Source organism: Equus asinus, chromosome 3 (assembly GCF_041296235.1).
Source record: "Equus asinus isolate D_3611 breed Donkey chromosome 3, EquAss-T2T_v2, whole genome shotgun sequence".
Classification (NCBI taxonomy): domain Eukaryota; kingdom Metazoa; phylum Chordata; class Mammalia; order Perissodactyla; family Equidae; genus Equus; species Equus asinus.
Window position 1 is genome coordinate 129,196,150 of NC_091792.1, and position 18,930 is coordinate 129,215,079.

General features: G+C 41.6%; 1 protein-coding gene across 18 annotated transcripts in view; it reads left to right on the forward strand.

The window, feature by feature from the left end:
* APBB2 (amyloid beta precursor protein binding family B member 2) overlaps positions 1-16,392 on the forward strand; it is a 361,605-nt gene extending 345,213 nt beyond the window's left edge. For 14 of the 18 annotated variants that reach the window (XM_070505982.1, XM_070505981.1, XM_044767731.2 and 11 more), the window contains 5 exons: positions 1,972-2,059; positions 2,737-2,820; positions 4,486-4,601; positions 6,278-6,457; positions 15,697-16,392. In XM_070505982.1, the coding sequence (XP_070362083.1) occupies positions 1,972-2,059; positions 2,737-2,820; positions 4,486-4,601; positions 6,278-6,457; positions 15,697-15,864 (636 nt within the window). In that variant the 3' untranslated portion in view covers positions 15,865-16,392. Of the gene's footprint in view, positions 1-1,971; positions 2,060-2,736; positions 2,821-4,485; positions 4,602-6,277; positions 6,458-6,607; positions 6,876-15,696 lie in introns of those variants that run through there. The other 4 variants (XM_070505986.1, XM_070505989.1, XM_044767736.2 and 1 more) reach the window with 2 other exon arrangements.
* Positions 16,393-18,930: the final 2,538 nt, after the last annotated feature.

Here is an 18,930-nt window from a genome sequence, read left to right on the forward strand (position 1 = left end):
CTGGGCATACTCTGGTTGGTTGCCCCTGAATGAACACAGTGTTCCAGAAATGAGCTGGCAGAGAACAGACCATGGACCACCCTGTCCTTTGACCTCAAGAATACAGTACTAGGGCCAGCCTGGTGGCGCAGTGGTTAAGTTCGCACATTCCACTTCGGTGGCCTGGGGTTCGCCAGTTTGGATCCTGGGTGTGGACCTATGCACCATTTGTCAAGCCATGCTGTGGCAGGCATCCCACATATAAAGTAGAGGAAGATGGGCACAGATGTTAGTTCAGGGCCAGTCTTCCTCAGCAAAAAAACAAAACCAAAAAAAAGGATTGGCATCAGATGTTAGCTCAGGGCTAATCTTCCTAAAGAAGAAAAAAAAGAAGAAGAATATAGTACTAGGATGATTGGTCTTCTTAGCAATCATATCACCCACTGGCTTATATTCAAATAGTGGTTGGCCACACCCTCAGGACGCTGTCACTGACTTCCTTCAGCCAGGCCTTTCCACTCCCCAAACCTACTTATTGAATCTAAATACAACACTTCACCATCACCTCTGTTGAACATCACCTTTCTGATTTTGAGCCGACAGCATGACCCAGCCACATTCTCAGAATTCCTCCTGGGCTGGCAAGCCCCAGGCTGTGGCCACAGCCACCGCCGTGGCACAGCCTGATATCTGAGCTGCAGGAACGAAGCAGATGCAAGCCACAGTTCCTGTGGGAACTGTCTCCAGTCCCAAAAGAAACAGCCCGCCAGTCTGCAACTCTGACCCATGTGACAAGGACATGCAGGATGGGTCTGGGGACCACCACGTTTATCCCAGCCAATAGTCACGCTTTGCATGGACAGGACTAGGCACAGCTGGACCTTTTGCAGCGTTGCAGCACACTCCCCAGGCTTCCTTTTTTCAGTCATTCATGCCACCAATATAATCGAGCACCATTTATGTGCCAGGCACTGTTCTGAGGAGACAGCAGAGACCAAAACAGAAAAAAGGCCTTGTCCTTGTGGAATTTGTATTCGAGTGTAAAGCCCTTGGAACCGGGCCTGGAAGAGAACAAGTGCTCAAGAAATACTCCACTTTATGATTGTCAGCAGCCCTCCTGCCCACTGCCCCAGGCACAGGTCTGGAGATGGACGGAGCGGAGCTCTGGAGAGGAAATGACTTTTGTTCCAGTTGGAATGGAAAGCTTGGGCTGGAAATGAAGATCTGAGTTGCTTTTGGGGTCTTTGAAGGGTGGGCTTCATTCAGCCCTTGAACCCACAGCACTGTAAACAAGAGGGAAAGGGAAGACTCTTAGATAGAGGAGACATTAATGTCCCTAACGGAAGAGAGACAGTTTGGAAGACAGCTGACAGATTTAAACAGCTTGAGAAAAACAATCACAAGGATAGCAGCTAATATTTCTGAGCGTTTACATGTGATCCTCAGAACCAACATAACATTATTGTTATTGGGGACATAAATGTTATCAGTATCCCCATGGACAGTGGAGAAAATGAGACACGAGAGGTCAGGTGACTTGGTCACACAGCCAGTACATGGTGGAGGTGGGATTTGAACCCATGTACTGTGTCCCCAGATTACCTTAAAAGAGAACCTAAAAGTCAGCATCCGGAAGCAGTGGGGGGAGTCCACTGCTCTGTGTTCCACTGACCACAGTGGGCCAACAGGCCCACCCTTGACTAGGGATATTTGTTTGGGTTGTTTTAGTAGAGTTGGGAGCCTGGTGAATGGAAGAATGAACTCCAAACAATTAGGAGACTTACTCTGAGGGATAGTCATTCACCTGTTATCCCTAGAGGACTGAGCACAATTCTCAATATACGTAGCTCAGAGACACGGGGGTGAGAAGGGAGGCAACAGACTAAAGCTGGGTTAACCTGGAAGTGAAATCAGCTTGGGCACGTACTGGCTGGGATGGCTGAAGACAGGGGATCTCAACCACAAACCAAAGCTGTGCTTTCTCTTCTTCAGATTATGGCCGAACGGAAGAATGCCAAAGCCCTGGCCTGTGGTTCCTTACAGGAAAGAAACAATGTGAATCTCGACGTTCCCTTGCAAGGTAAGTCGGTGGCAACTGCTCCCTTCTTGGTGGTGCTGTCCATCCTAGTCAAGAACCAAAGGGTCTCAGATGGTTCCGTGGTGTTTCTAATCTCCTTAAAAACAATGCTCGACTCAACAAACACGCACTGAGCATGCACCCGGTGTCCTCCCCATGGTGTAGAGTTGATTTTGTGTCAGTAGGATTAGTCAGGAAGGGCCAAGGTGAGTTTTGTTGTTGGACAAGATTAAAGAACAGTATCTTTGGTGGGTTTATAGCTCACGTACAGTCTAGAGTAAAGACCAGCTGGTTTAAAAATATGTGGGTTGATATTGGGTGGGGCTCTGTTATTTTCCCAAACTGTGCCCTTTGTGATTAAATTTTCTCTGAGCATAAACCACATCTAACAAATAGGACATCAAAAGCTCTTACTTAGCACACATCAAAGGGACAGTAGCAGCTTTAACACAGATTCCAGTTCCTGCTTTTACATGTTTTCCTGCCTAGAAATGAAAGTTGGATGGGATTTGGATGGACAGAGCCCAGTGTCTCCATTCTTATAGAACAATTGCGCATTTGCCTTTAGAAACACAGGACAATATGGCACCGGGGGTGCATTCCAGGTGACATAGTGATGGCTGCGTTTTATGTGTATGTTGGAACCACTGAGAAAAACGTGTTGCTTTTGTTCCCTATAGTAGATTTTCCAACACCAAAGACTGAGCTGGTCCAGAAGTTCCACGTGCAGTACCTGGGCATGTTACCTGTAGACAAGCCGGTCGGTATGTGAAACACGTCTTTCCACTTTGCAGGTGTTGGGAATACCTCATAGGAGGTATTCAGCCTCCCAAAAGGGTGGGGTCTACTGTGTCACTGCCTTTCCATGTGTGGACTCTGGCCCTTGCACTGTCACCAGCCAGAGCACAGGAATAGTCCTGATCAAAAGAGCATGAGATGATAGGAGAGGACAGGTTAAGCTGCTCTGACCTGTGATCCCCACATTATAGGGACCTTAACAAAGCAGACACGTTTCTCATTTACCGAAGAGTCCAGAGATGCACAATCCACGGCTGTAGCAGGACTCTGCCATTCTCAGATAGGGCCTCCTCCTCTGGGGCCAGGCACCTGCTTCAGTCCTCGTCAGCTGGCGGGCAGGGAGAAAGCGCTGGGGGAGCCCTCATGCCTTTCTTTCAAGGTGTGAGTCAGCAGCAGCACACACAGCAGTCAGCTCACATCCCAGGGGCAGAACTTAGTCACTTAGCCATCCCAAGCTGAGAGGAGCCTGGGAGATGTGGCCTTTCCCAGGTAGAAAAGGCTGTGGAGAAATCAGAGCCTTCATGTGCTGCTGAGGGGAATGTAAAATGGCTCAGCTGCTTTGGAACAGCCTGGCAGCTCCTCAAAAAGTTAAACGTAGAGTTACCATTGGATCCAGCCATTCTGCTCCTATGCACGTGCCCAGATGAAATGAAAACATCTGTCCACATGAAAATATATCCACAAATGTTCACAGCAGCGTTATTTGTAACAGTCAAAAAGTGGAAACCTAAATGTCCATCAACTGATGAACAGATAAATAAAATGTGATAATGCCATACAACGGAATGCTATCTGGCAATAAAAAGGAACGAAATACTGAAACATAGTACAACATGGATAAACCTTGAAAACATGCTAAATGAAAGAAGCCAGTCACAAAGGGCCACATACCACATGATTCCATTTATATGAAATGTCCACAACAGGCAAATCTCTAGAGATGGAAATTAAATAAGTGATGGCCAGGGGCTGGGAGGAGATGAAGGGTAACTCCCAAAACGTACAGGGTTTCTTTTTGGAGTGATGAAAATGTCCTAAAATTGATTGTGGTGATGATCGCACGACTCTGTGACTATACTAAAAATCATTGAATTATACACTTTAAATGAGTGACTTGTATGTTATGTGAATTATATCTTGATAAAGTTGTCCTGCCTCACCTCCAACAAAACAGCTGTGGGAACACCCAGCAAAAGTGCCCCATTGACTAGCACATAGAGCTCATGTAAAGGTGCCACCCAAACTTGGCCTTAAGTAACCAAGTCAGATGAAGGAAGGTGGGGGTGTACTGGCAGACGCTGGCTTCCGTTGGGTCCCCTTTCCCAAAGCCCCTTGCTTAGAAAATGTTGCATTTGCTTGAGTACTGTTGATGTACTCGGAGCTGGGGAATCTTTGGAGAGAGCAGGAGAAAGGAGTACGATGGTCCGATAGTCAGGACATCACACTACATCTCTGGATGTTCCTGTGGAAGGAGCTGGCATTTCTTTTAAGCAAACATGAGAAATTAAACGTCTTGTTTTCTGGGGTTTTAAAGATCAGTCTGGTTACAGCCCTTACGGGGTGATTTGGGCCCACATTTGAGAGTGATAAATAGCTTGAGGACTTTTCTCAGTTGTCCCTTCCATCCACAGGAATGGATACCCTGAACAATGCCATAGAAAGTCTCATGACCTCATCTGACAAGGAGGACTGGCCGTCAGTGAACATGAACGTGGCCGATGCTACTGTGACTGTCATCAGTGAAAAGGTACAGAGGGTTGTAGGTGCCATTGGCCATGTGGGCGGCAGTGAGGTTTGGGACACAATAACTTTCCGTGAAACTTAGACACAGAGCCACGTCTCGACCTCTGGGGAGTTGTGCTTGCTTGTGATTAGAATAGCCTACATTTGAAAAAAAAAAAAAAAGATTTTTCCCCTTGTGTCTGGATCTTTGCACACCTTTGCTTTCCTGGACTCAGAAGCTCCTATTCTGGTGCTCCTGATTCTTTCTTCCTCATATGCCCAAGAGATTTAAATCGTTCACTGGAAGTGACTGTATGACGCTAGCAGTAACTCACTAATGGGGTTTGGTTTTCTGGCCAGTCACTCTCCAGGCTCCAGAATTGACTAGGCAGTTTTCTGGGGTTGGAGCACAGGAGACGCTTCTGTCGTGGAAGGTCCTGTGGTTTGTTCTGTCAGTAGTAGCAGGGGCCATTGGTCATCTTGAGAGAGGCCAGCATTAGCCTCAACTCAAACTATCCCAATTTTGTGGTTGAGGAAACTAAAGCACAGAGAGATTAAGTAACTCCCCAAGGTCACACAGTCAGAAGTAGTAAGGTCAGGATTCGAATCCAGGCAAACTGGCTCCCAACTCTTTACCACTTGTCTGCCTCTGTGAAGCAGCTGTCATGAAAAGGCCACAGTCTTTGGCCTGCTCTTGCTTCTGTCCACTAGCAGATCACCTTCAAGCCAGTTCACCTTCTAAAGAGGAGTGAGGTGCTCACTGACCCCAGCCGCCTCTCCAGCCTGCCATGCTAGGTTGTCTTCAAGTCTTCAGTCGTCATGCCCTTTCCCACCTCCGCATCTTTGCACGAGCTGCTCCTTCTGTGCTCCACCCCTTTGCCTACCCAGCCCCTACCCAGAGCTCAACTCAGATGTCATTTCTCCTAAGAAAACTTCCCGGCCTCTCAGACTAGTTTAGTTTTCTTGTTAAACAATCCCACATAACCTGAGTGAATATTTAATAATTCAAGATCTTAATGATCCAAAAGTCAACATTCTGGATGTGTTTACTAACTCAAAAATTGCATATGGTTGCTGCAAAGGATGTGGCGTTCATAAGAATGAATTCTGAACATTTCTTTGCACTGCATCATATGGATACCATATGGATATCAGTTTGTGAAAAAGAAAAAGAAAATGACTTGGCAACTTTTTGTTTTACACAGAAATATGGTTCAACGTCCTGTTTAGCTTGGGAAGAAGAACTGGATGGAAAAGGATCCCATGGCTCTTTTTCTCTTGGTGCCCTGGGGTTTCCAGTGGGTTCCCCTGGGCAAATGGGTTTTGAGACACTGGGTGCCCTGTATGAGCAAGATGTGAGAAATAGACATGACATTGTTCCTACCCTCGGTGGACTCACAGGCTTGCAACACAGTGGATAGGGAACAGAGCACACAAACCACGGTTGCAGTGTAGTTCGGAGCAAAATTAAATACCGGAATGAGACACTATAGCAGTGATGGCCTCTCCAGACGCATTTAGAAACTTGCCTCTTTAGAAAAATACAAGTCCTTTCTAAGTTCAGTCTGGCTATATATTTCCTAGTACCAGCTCCTGTATGCGGCCACTCTAAGCTTGATTCCATGATTTAAGAGCTGAACCTGTTTGTGACTATTGCCTGGCTTCCCAGAGAGCGAGGGCTGTGAACTATGTCTCTTGCAGAATGAAGAGGAAATCCTAGTGGAGTGTCGTGTGCGATTCTTGTCCTTCATGGGCGTCGGGAAGGATGTCCACACATTTGCCTTCATCATGGACACTGGGAACCAGCGCTTTGAGTGCCACGTTTTCTGGTGCGAGCCGAATGCCGGTAACGTGTCCGAGGCGGTGCAGGCCGCCTGCATGGTGAGTAATCCCACCACAGGGGTTCAACCCTCATGCCCCTGCCTTTGTTTTATATGCCATAAATTAGAGCAGAGTTACTAATTTAAAAGAAGACAAGTTTAATCTCTAAAGTACTGTTTTACCGTATAACACCCTCATTCCTGTGGACAGAGTCAGTTATGATGAGCAGTTTGCCATCTCAGGAGGCGAGGACACCTGAGAGCAGCAGCGCCGGGTGGAGCCAGATTCTGTGGGACTCCAGTAACATCAAAAAGGGTGATCTTCAAAACCACAAATTGAGGATTCTCAACTCTTGGTCCCTAATTAATTGGAGTATGTGGTCAGGAAATGTTGGTCGTGCATGAGTGAGTTGGTGCTGTTTGGGACCAACTCAGTACTTTAAAAATAAAATGCAATGTATTGAGTGAGTTTTATTTTAGATAGTTTGTTTAAGTGACTTGTTCTTACATATTTTGTTTTCTTTCTATCTGTGAACTCAGTCCTTACAACAATCCTGTTAGGTAGTTGTTAGTTCTGTTTTATTTATGAGAAAACAGAGGGTCGGAGGAGAGAACGGGCCCCGGGGCACAGAGTTGGTAAGTGACAGAGCCTGCATTCAGTGCCAGGTCTTCCAGGTACCAAAGCTAGTGCTCTTTGCATCACATATATGATTTCAAACAAAGGTACTTCATCATTTATTCCGCAAATATCCTTTGAGCACCTATTATGCCAAGCACTGAAAAAGTTCTAGTAAAAATGAGGGGACTGTATGAATGTAGGCATCCAAACCTGGGGTGCTGGTATATTCTAGCAACAGCAGATTGGATTGGTGGAACCAAGTGGGAGGAGGCAAGGTCCACCTCATGAAAGGCCTGTGATGTCATACTAAGGTGTTTATCTTCGGCAAAGATCATTAAGTGGGAGTGAATTGATCATGCTAGGTTTTAAAAGTGTACTCCAGAACAAAGGAAAAGAATGTGGAAGACGAGGCTGAGGTGGGGAGATCAGCCAGGAGGCCAGTTTACTGGTCCGGGTGAGAGCTTTGGAGCATCTAAATGGGAGAGTGGCCGTGGGAATAAACAGGAGCAGATGATTGGAGAGACGTTGTAGAGAATCGCCTGGCCTTGGCAGGAGGAATGCTGAATTTGAGGCACCTGTGCTTCATTTAATCACTCCATCATTTATGGGCTGGACTCTAGGAGGTTCATGTAGGACTGAGATATGATCCTTGCATGGTGGAGTTTAGGTATATGGGGGAGAAGGGTTAACCAAAATTCTGCTGTAGTGTAGAGAGTGCTATAACTAAAAGTATGAGACTGCTCTGGATTGAGAAGTGACTGGGAGAGAAAGGAGTGGGGACCCTGACAGTAGATAACTCATGAAGTCAGACAGTGAAGGGGTAGCTTGAAGCACAACACTGAGGGGTTTGCTCATTTGTTTTAGGATTGGGGAGATTCATGCATTTTTAGGCTGAGAGAAGTGAGCCAGTGAAGCTGGATTGAAATGGGGGTCATATAACATATAACATATAACATATAACAAGACCTTGAGGCAAGGTCTTGGTGGCAGATTAAGAGCCTGGGGTTGGGGCTTAGCCTCCCAGTTGGGTTAGAGTGACTTTGAGACTGGCCAGATGCTAAGAATCAAGACTAGGTGGAATTTAGAGTTGTGGGAGTTCGGGTTTTGTATATGCAGTACCTCGCTAGGTTAAGAATGAAGAAAAAGGAAGAGGACGACGGCAGTTGGCAAAGGTGGGGAATGAGAAAAGAGAGCCAATCGACTGTGATCTTAAAAGCCACCTGTGAAATGGAGAGGACAGGTGGGAGAAGGGATGGGAAGACCTGAACCTGTGCACTCAGTATCTGACTCCATTCTCACCACAGTCCTCTGTGAGAGGACAGTTTCCCCTTGTACCGTGGAGCCGAATTCTAACTCACAAAAGCCTGCATGGAAAGGAGCAGGGCCAGGCGGAGGGGAGTGTCAAGATGCGCCTCCTGACCAGCCGCAGGGAACTGAGATGGGATAGCCAATGAGGAAGTTCAGTTGAGCACAAATGGAGGGTGACTATTTAGGCAATTCATGAAATTGAAAAGGATCATAACAGATGGTTTTAGTCACAAAATGAATGGCTTTCAGCCTTAATTATACACTTTAAGTGCTGATGACAATTAAATAATTAGCTTTTATCAGAAGTTACAGTTTGTTTTCCAAATCCCAGTCTCATTTTCTTAGAAACAATTTTTACTCATTTGTTTACTGTTCTAATTGCATTAGGGCAACCAGCTGAAGGGGCTCAGCCAATCCAGTGTAAGACATACTGATAAAATCAAACCTTTCTTTACAGTGCAAATCCAGAATTTGTAACTCAGTGGCCTACCTCTTGATTCATATCTGCACGATTCTCTGTCTGAAATATCTGTGCATGAATTTATACCAACTGAAAAATCTACAGCATTAACACATTCTTTTGAATCTACTTAATTAGTAGGCATATTTTGCAGCTGTGTGGTGTAGGCCCAGCTGAAGATATTTTGGTGAAATTTAGAATAAGAGCGATCGTTAATGAAATTGCTCAGGTGCAATTTTTTTTAATTGAGTTCATAATAGTTTACATCACTGTGAAATTTCAGTTGTACATTATTTCTTGTCTGTCATCACATGGATGCTCCCCTTCAGCCCCTGTGCCCACCCCACACCCCCCTTCCCCTGGTAACCACAGATGTATTTTCTTTGTCCATGTGTTTGTTTATATTCCACATATGAGTGAAATCATCAGGTGTTTGTCTTTCTCAGTCTGGCTTATTTCACTTAGTATAATTCCCTCCAGCTCCATCCATGTTGTTGCAAATGGGATGATTTTGTATTTTTTTCTGGCTGAGTAGTATTCCATTGTATATATTTACCACATCTTCCTTATCTAATCATCAGTCAGTGGGCACTTGGATTGTTTGCATGACTTGGCTATTGTGATTAGTGCTGCAGTGACCATAGGGGTACATATGTTACTTTGGATTGTTGATCAAGTTGTTTGGGTAGATACCCAGTAGTGGGCTAGCTGGGCCGTATGGTAGTTCTATTTTCAGTTTTTTGAGGAATCTCCATACTGTTTTCCGTAGCGGCTGCACCAGTTTGTATTCCCACCAGCAGTGTATGAGGGTTCCCTTTTCTCCACACCCTCTCCAACATTTGTTATTTTTAGTCTTAGTGATTATAGCCATTTTAACAGGTGTAAAGTGATATCTTAGTGTAGTTTTGATTTGCATTTCCCTGATGATTAGTGATGTTGAACATCTTTTCATGTGTTTATTAGCCATCTGTATATCTTCTTTGGAAAAATGTCTGTTCATATCCTCTGCCCATTTTTTGATCGGGCTGTTTGCTTTTTTGTTGTTCACTTGTGTGAGTTCTTTATATATTATGTAGATTAACCCCTTATTGGATATATGATTTGCAAAAATTTTCTCCCAATTGGTGGGTTGTCTTTTGATCCCAGTTTCTTTTGCCTTGCAGAAGCTCTTTAGTCTGATGAACTCTCACTTGTTTATTTTTTCTTTTGTTTCCCTTGTCTGAGAAGACATGGTATTCGAAAAGATCCTTTTAAGTTCGACGTCAAAGAGTGTACTACCTATATTATCTTCCAGGAGTTTTATGGTTTCAGGACTTATCTTCAAGTCTTTGATCCAATTTGAGTTTATTTTTGTGTATGGCGTGAGATAATGGTCTACTTTCATTCTTTTGCATGTGGTTGTCCAGTTTTCCCAATACCATTTATTGAAGAGACTGTCTTTTCTACATTGTATGTTCTTGGTACCTTTGTTGAAGATTAGCTGTCTGTATATGTGTGGTTTTATTTCTGGGCTTTCAGTTCTGCTCCATTGATCTATGTGCCTGTTTTTGTACCAGTACCATGCTGTTTTAATCACTATGGCTTTGTAGTACATTTTGAAGTCAGGGATTGTGATGCCTCCAGCTTTGTTCTTTTTTCTCACTATTGCTTTAGCAATCCGAGGTCTTTGGTTGCCCCATGTGAATTTTAGGATTCTTAGCTCTATTTCTGTGAAGAGTGTCATTGGGATTCTGATTGGGATTGCATTGAATCTGTACATTGCTTTGGGTAGTATGGACATTTTTAACTATGTTTATTTTTCCAATCCATGTGCATGGAATCTCTTTCCATCTCTTTATGTCATTATCTATTTCTTTCAATAATCTCTTAGAGTTTTCATTGTATAAGTCCTTCACCTCCTTAGTTAAATTTATTCCTAGGTACTTTATTATTCTTGTTGCGATTTAAATGGAATTGTATTCTTGAGTTCTCTTTCTGTAAGTTCATTATTAGAGTCAGAAATGCAACTGATTTTTGTAAGTTGATTTTGGACCCAGCAACTTTACTGTAGTTGTTAATTATTCCTAATAGTTTTCCAATAGATTCTTTAGGGTTTGCTATAGATAAGATCATGTCGTCTGCAAACAGTGAGAGTTTCACTTCTTCACTTCCTATTTGGATTCCTTTTATTCCTTTCTCTTGCCTAATTGCTCTGGCCAAAACCTCCAGTACTATGTTGAATAAGAGTGGTGATAGTGGGCATCCTTGTCTTGTTCCTGTTCTCAGGGGGATGACACTCAGTTTTTGCCCATTGAGTATGATGTTGGCTGTGGGTTTGTCATATATGGCCTTTATTATGTTGAGGCAGTTCCCTTCTATGCCCATTTTGTTCAGAGTTTTTATCATAAATGGCTGTTGGATCTTGTCAAATGCTTTCTCTGCATCTATTGAGATGATCATGTGGTTTTTATTCCTCATTTTGTTAATGTGGTGTATCACATTGATTGATTTGCGGATGGTGAACCATCCCTGTGTTCCTGGTACAAATCCCACTTGATCATGATGGATGATCTTTTTGATGTGTTGCTGTATTCAGGTTGCCAATATTTTGTTGAGGATTTTGCATCTATGTTCATCAGCAATATTGGCCTATAGTTTTGCTTTTTTGTGTTGTCTTTGTCAGGCTTTGGTGTCAAGAGTTATGTTGGCCTTGTAGAATCTGTTAGGAAGTGTTCCATCTTCCCTCATCTTTTGGAATAGCTTAAGATGGATAGGTATTATATCCTCTCTGAAAGTTTGGTAGAATTCCTCAGGGAAGCCGCCTGGTCCTGGGCTTTTATTCTTTAGGATGCTTTTGATTACTCTTTGAATCTCTTTACTTGTGATTGTTCTATTCAGATTCTCTATTTCTTCTTGATTCAGCTTTGGGAGGTTGTAAGAGTCTAAGAATTTATCCATTTCCTCTAGATTGTCCATTCTGTTGGCAAATAGCTTTTCACAGTATTCTCTTATAATCCATTGTATTTCTGTGGTATCTGTTGTTATTTCTCCTCTTTCATTTCTAATTTTATTTATCTGAGCTTTCTCTCTTTTTTTCTTTGTAAGTCTGGCTAGGGGTTTCTCAATTTTATTTATATTCTCAAAGAACCAGCTCTTTACCCTCATACACTGCTGGTGGGAATGCAAACTGGTGCAGCCACTATGGAAAACAGTATGGAGATTCCTCAAAAAACTAAAAGTAGAACTACCATACGATCCAGCCATCCCACTACTGGGTATTTATCCAAAGAGCTTGAAGTCAGCAATCCCAAAAGTCCTGTGCACCCCAATGTTTATTGCAGCACTGTTTACAATAGCCAAGACGTGGAAGCAACCTAAGTGCCCATCAACAGACGAATGGATAAAGAAGATGTGGTGCATATATACAATGGAATACTACTCAGCTGCAAAACAGAACAAAATCATTCCATTTGCAATAACATGGATGGACCTTGAGAGAATTATGTTAAGTGAAATAAGCCAGTGAGAGAAAGATAATCTGTGTTTGACTCCACTCATATGAGGAATTTAAAATTATGGACCAAGAACAGTTTAGTGGATACCAGGGGAAAGGTGAGGTGGGGGGTGGGCACAAAGGGTGAAGTGGTGCACCTACAACACGACTGACAAACATTAATGTACAATTGAAATTTCACAAGATTGTAACCTATCAATAACTCAATTAAAAAAAATTGAAAAAAATAAAAATAAAAATAAAAAAAATAAAAAGAACCAGCTCTTTGTTTCATTGATCCTTTCTTTCTATTGCCTTTTTTGTTTCAATAGCATTTATTTCTGCTCTGATTTTTATTATTTCTGTCCTTCTGCTGACTTTGGGCTTTGTTTGTTCTTCTTTTTCTAATTCAAATAGGTGTAGTTTGAGATTGCTTATTTGGGCTTTTTCTTGTTTGTTAAGGTGAGCTGGTATTGTGATGAATTTCCCTCTTAATACAGCTTTTGCTGCATTCCATATGAATTAGTATGGTATGTTTTCATTTTCATTTGTCTCCAGATATTTTTTGATTTCTCCTTTAATTTCTTCAGTGATCCACTGCTTGTTCAATAACATGTTGTTTGGTCTCCACCTCTTTGCCCTTTTCTCAGCTTTTTTCTTGTAATTAACTTCTGGCTTTATAGCATTGTGACCAGAAAACATGCTTGTTACTATTTCAATCTTCTTAAATTTATTGAGGCTTGCCTTGTTTCCCAACATATGGTCTATTCTTGAGAGTGTTCCATGCACACTTGAGAAGAATGTGTATTCTCCTGTTTATGGATGGACTGTTCTGTATATAAGTCCAACTGTTCTTGCTTTTCATTTAATTCCACTGTTTCCTTGTTGATTTTCTGTCTAGATGACCTATCCATTGATGTGAGTGGAGTGTTGAGGTCCTCTACTATTAATGTCTTCATTTAGGTTTGTTAATAGTTGCTTTATGAACTTTAGTGCTCCTGTGTTGGGTGCATAGATATTTATAAGTGTTATTTCTTCTTGATGTAGTGTCCCTTTGATCATTATATATTGCCCCTCTTTGTCTCTCTTTACCTGTCTTATCTTGAAGTCTACTTTGTCTGATATAAGTATTGCGACACCTGCTTTCTTTTGTTTGCCATTAGCTTGGAGTATCGTCTCCCACTCCTTCACTCTGAGCCTGTGTTTGCTGTTTGAGCTGAGATGTGTTTCCTGGAGGCAGCATATTGTTGGGTCTTGTTCTTTAATCCATCTCACCCTTCTGTTGTCTTTTTATTGGAGAATTCAATCCATTTATGTTTAGGGTGATTATCAATATATGAGGGCTGAATGCTGCCATTTTATCACTCGTTTTCCAATTCTCCTGCATTTCCTTTGTTTCTTGTCCTGTGTATTTTGGTCTACCAATTGAGTTATATAGTTTTTTATGTTATGTTTCTTTGTTTTCTCCTTATTTATTATTTGTGTCTCTGTTCTGCTTTTTTGTTTAGTGATTACCCTGAGGTTTGTATTCAAAATCTCGTGGATAAGATAGTCCCTTTTCTGATGGCCTCTAATTTCCTTAGACTAAACAGATTCAGTCCCTTTCCTCTCCCCCTCCTAAGGCCTCAGGTGCACTTTTGATTCACACTGGATGAACCTAACTAACATTAGAAATTCCCAGTCCAGTGTCCCATGTTGCCACACCTGCCCATTTATAAATCCATGCTTTGTAAGAGTGTGGTTTTGGTTGTGAGGCAGACCTAGCAAGATACCTTACATAGAGGAGACATGATAAATCATTTTTCATGTGATTAGGTTGAAAGGGACTAGTTTTGTGGCCTTTGGGCAATGACAAAACCTTGTGACACAGAGTCTTGCTGTAAACAGGTTATGCCTCTCAGGGGAAACATCAACTTTTTTCACAACTATACTAAAGAACCTATTAATATTTAAGTAGATTTCTAAAACTCAGCCATGGAATTAATTAAAATGCTCAGATTAGGAAAAAACATTTGATAAATTTTTTTCTTTTTTAGATTTTATTTTTCCTTTTTCTCCCAAAGCCCCCCAGTACATAGTTGTGTATTTTTAGTTGTGGGTCCTTCCAGTTGTGGCATGTGGGACGCCACCTCAGCATGGCTTAATGAGCAGTGCCATATTGGCACCCAGAATTCGAACCAGCGAAACCCTGGGCTGCTGAAGCAGAGTGCGTGAACTTAACCACTCAGCCACGGGGCCGGCCCCACATTTGATAAATTTTAACCTTCTTATCTAATTTTGAAGAATTATTTATCTTTGCATTAATACAAAAGTGGGGGGATTATGTTATATGTCTGAAGGATAGAAACTGTCCGTGATACCAGTGCTAATGGATTTTTAAAAATTAATCCATTAGGGGGGCTGGCCCTATGGCTGAGTGGTTAAGTTGGTGTGCTCTGCTTCAGCAGCCCAGGGATTCACAGGTTCGGATCCTGGGTGTGGACATGGCACCACTCATCAGGCCATGCTGAGGCAGTGTCCCACATAGCACAACCAGAAGGACCTACAACTAGAATATACAACTAGGTACTGAGGGGCTTTGGGGAGAAGAAGAAACAAACAAAACAATTAATCCATTAGGATTTAGACTTGTATATAAAATGTATCCTTAAATCTTAATACATCATTCTTTGTATTAAAGCAGGAAATAGAGGAAAGAACAAACATTTATGAACGCCTTCTGCATTGCTAGGCCTATTTTAGGCATTTTTACAAGTATTCCTTAATCATAACACCCTCTGTAAAGGTCCCCATTCTTCAGCCATTTTACATTGAATCAAGAGGAAGGCCACTGAGTTAGAGATGCTGGATTCAGGGTGTAAAGAAAAGTTTGATTTTATCAGTGTGCCTTACACTGGATTGGCTGAGCCCCTTCAGCTGTTGCCCTAATGCAATTAAAACAGTAAGAAATGAATAAAAATTGAGGCTCAGACAGATTTGATAATTAGCCTGGGCTCATACGGTCCACAGGTGATGGAGCCTAGCTTCAAACTCTGCCCTTTCTACTGTGCTCTCCCTCAACGTGAGCACTTACCTCATGGACACAGATGCACATGTCTCTGAGGAAGGATTTAACCGTCTCTCCCAATCCTGTTTCTTTTCATTAGCTCTTTGACTATGAGCTGTATTAATTGCAGCCTGTCAATATAGAGAACAAATAGACAGTAGAGGATGGAAGAAAAGGGTGGCAAAAGCCACAATACCTTTGCTGAGCCTAATGATCTTTTAAGAGAATTTAAAACACCCACATTAAGAAAAAAATTAACTTACTCTTGGATTTATGTTTAGGAGCTAGGTTGTTAACTTTTGAGACGTGATAACCTAACTAATGTGATGAGTTAAAATCACGTTCAACAAGAGATGATACGTTATTAACGCCCACAAAACATTTTTTCATTCCAGTTACGATACCAGAAGTGCTTGGTAGCCAGGCCGCCTTCACAGAAAGTTCGACCACCTCCTCCGCCAGCAGACTCAGTGACCAGGAGAGTCACAACCAATGTAAAACGAGGGGTCTTATCCCTCATTGACACTTTGAAACAGAAACGCCCTGTCACAGAAACGCCATAGCTGCATATGTTAAAGGATTCTCTACTATTTACCTGAAGACTGAACAGCTACACTAAAGAAGATGAACTGATGTCTGGCCTTCCGTTCAGTTGCTGATGCTTTGTCTTCAGAGAATTTATTCCTAACCAGTGTTAGACAAGCATGATCTCTCGTCTCGCCACCATCATGTGATATGAAAAGAAGCATGACTAATTTTTTTTTGCTGTCAGTAAGTTACATCATGAGCAGTGGAAGGTCTTTTTCTTATTGTAAATATCGTGAACATTGTTTCACACACACAGAGAAGGATGTGGCCACACCCCTCCTAGTGAACTAATCCTGAGTCCTTGGAGTGAATGACGTCTGAGGTAGTGTCACCATCGTCTTGACTGGATCTGTCACAAGCAACCTTTAAGTCCTACGGCACTTCACCCTGTTTTCAACGTTGGAGTAGATGCTGTGTACCAGACACATTTGAATTGCTGTAAGAATAGGATGACCAGGTTTTGTTTTCGTTTTTCATAAAATTGAACCTCTAGGTTGACAAAATTGGCTGTTGGCATCAGTACGGAAACAAACTGGCAGCTTTCCTTGGCGAGCTGTTTGACACATGGACACCATTTCATGTCTACAGCTGTTTGTGGGATGTTGGGGGAAAAAAGTGAAACTTCAAAATCGAAAAACAGACTAAATTTCAGAAATCAAAATCAAACAAAAATAGCCTTTCTTTTCAGATGGTTTTCAAAGTGATTATTAAGAAAAAGAGATTAACAAAATCATAATGCATTTCGGGTGGGACATTTTTCAAACTTCTGCCTTATACTGTACAATGCAGCTAGAGAATTATAGTTCACTATGGCCATTCTCTACTTAAACAATATTAAAATGAAATGCTCCTCGTCAGCCTTTCATCCTTAGGAGTTTGATAATTAGCCAATATGCAATTTGGAGTTGAGGACGTACCATTTCTATTTTAGATCTCCACCACCACATTATTTTGTTAGTCCACCGCCTAGGTAAGCATCTGCTAGGATCCTGCATCTAGCTCAATCTTACCCTGATGCTTTTTGCCCAGAAAGCTGTCTCTCCATCATGTATAGTCCATGGCAACAAATTACATTAAATCGAACCTTTCTTGAATTTTATGTATTTAATATTAGAATTTGTTGCAACTCTACTAGATATATTTTTAAATTTGTATTTTTTTCCATTTTATTTCCAAGATTTAAAAATTTATCAGAGCAAAATATACATAGGAACAATGGACTGTTTAACAAGGTTCCCAAAAATAGCACTTTCCTGCTTCTCTCTCTATAGATAAAGGAACTTAGCTGTAGAGATTACATAGGTTTAGACTCTTGTTGACATTGTTGTTTTAAAAGGAAGTTGCTAAGGAGATCAATCTAAACACTGGTCTTGTTTCCTTTTTAATGTCAAAATTAGCATTTTATAACATTCAGTTATAACAGTAATGCTCTATGTTAATCCACTTTTATGTACTTGTCAAAATGGTTTCCACATTCTTATCACATTTGAGCCTTATAAGCTAGAGAAGATACTAAACACATTTGAGAAATGAAAATATGAAGTACCAAGAGGCTCAGTCATTTAGCCTAAGATCTCATGAAAGTTAGTGAGAAAACCAGGACTAGGGCTCACACTTCCCAACTCTAAGTTATGCTGCTTCCACACCAGCCAGCAAGAGTCTTTCTGGAATTACTCCGGGCATATCCAGCTGTTGTCAGGAAATCTTAGGATTCCCTGTATAAGTAGGGCAATGTGTCCAAATTACTCACGCAGTGCTGTCAATTACAAGACGCTTGCCCTCTCAGTCCAGCACTGTTTTCCTGCTGTGTGCCTCAAACCAGTTGTGGAGGACAGGATTCTACATGCAGTACAGCTGGTTCAACCCACAAGATTTTCCGGGGATGTCACATATGGTAGACATAATCCTAACTCGTGATACTTCGCCACCAGGGAACGTGATGGAATGACTAGGTGGCTTCCTCCCTCCGTCCCCTCTCAGAATTCTGGAATTATTTGCTAGCACCCTAGTGTTGTGACAAAAAAGATGACACTCTAGAAATGAATTATACTTCTCACCAGCCTATATACTGTTCTCTCTGAAGTAACCAATACCATCGTAAGAAATTATTGCATTAGGAAAATCCTTACTGTGCCCTTTGAAAGCTGTTCACAATTCAATCCTGATGATCATTCATCTTGATCTCCACAGTGAAATGTTTGAGTGTGATAAACCTCAAAATCCTGAACAAGTCATCCACTCTTGTACTGGAACTCTCTACTGTTCGTTTTTCAAGGCATACATTTATTTGTTTTCAGGATCAAGAGTACTGAGCTAGCTTTAAGTAGCAAACTGATTTATATATGCAATTATAGGATGCATTAAGATGAATGATAGCCTTTACATATTGAAAACTTTACTGCAGATATTTTCATTTGAAAATAGCTTTGCATACTAAATGCAATTAATTTTGTAAAATTAATTATGTTAAACAGTATGTTCAGACACTTCCTGCCATGGCCAAAAAGTACGTATGAGAGTCCGTGTGTCTTTTTCTGTGAAAGGGTGCCAGTGTGTGACCTGATGACGTAGTGAGACTTCAGTTATCTATGCATTCTTTATATCTGTGATTCGGTAAACAGGCAGCCATGTTCACTATGCCTTGGATGTCTTATCATTTTTTTAATTAATCTGTTAAATACAGCTTAAAATATTTTTATTTTATTTATTCTATTTTTACTGAAATATACTGCATTATTGTGTTAATGTATTATCTTTACTGGATATTATCTCACAATGTATCCAGGCCTAAATAATCTCAGTGAACTGTATACATTGCCTAAAAGGTGGTTTTGTAATGATTTATAGTCACATTTTTATTGGAATATGTAGAAGACAAAATGCTTACAGTTCCTTTTATTTTTTAAAAGCAGCTAGATAGACGCAGACTTGCCACCTCATGTCTGTGCTCCTTGGCAGCATCAAGGGGAATAGCCAACATGCCTATGGCTAGAAACTTTACTTTGCAAACTCAAGCACTGCCTGGTGCTTCGTTTTTATAT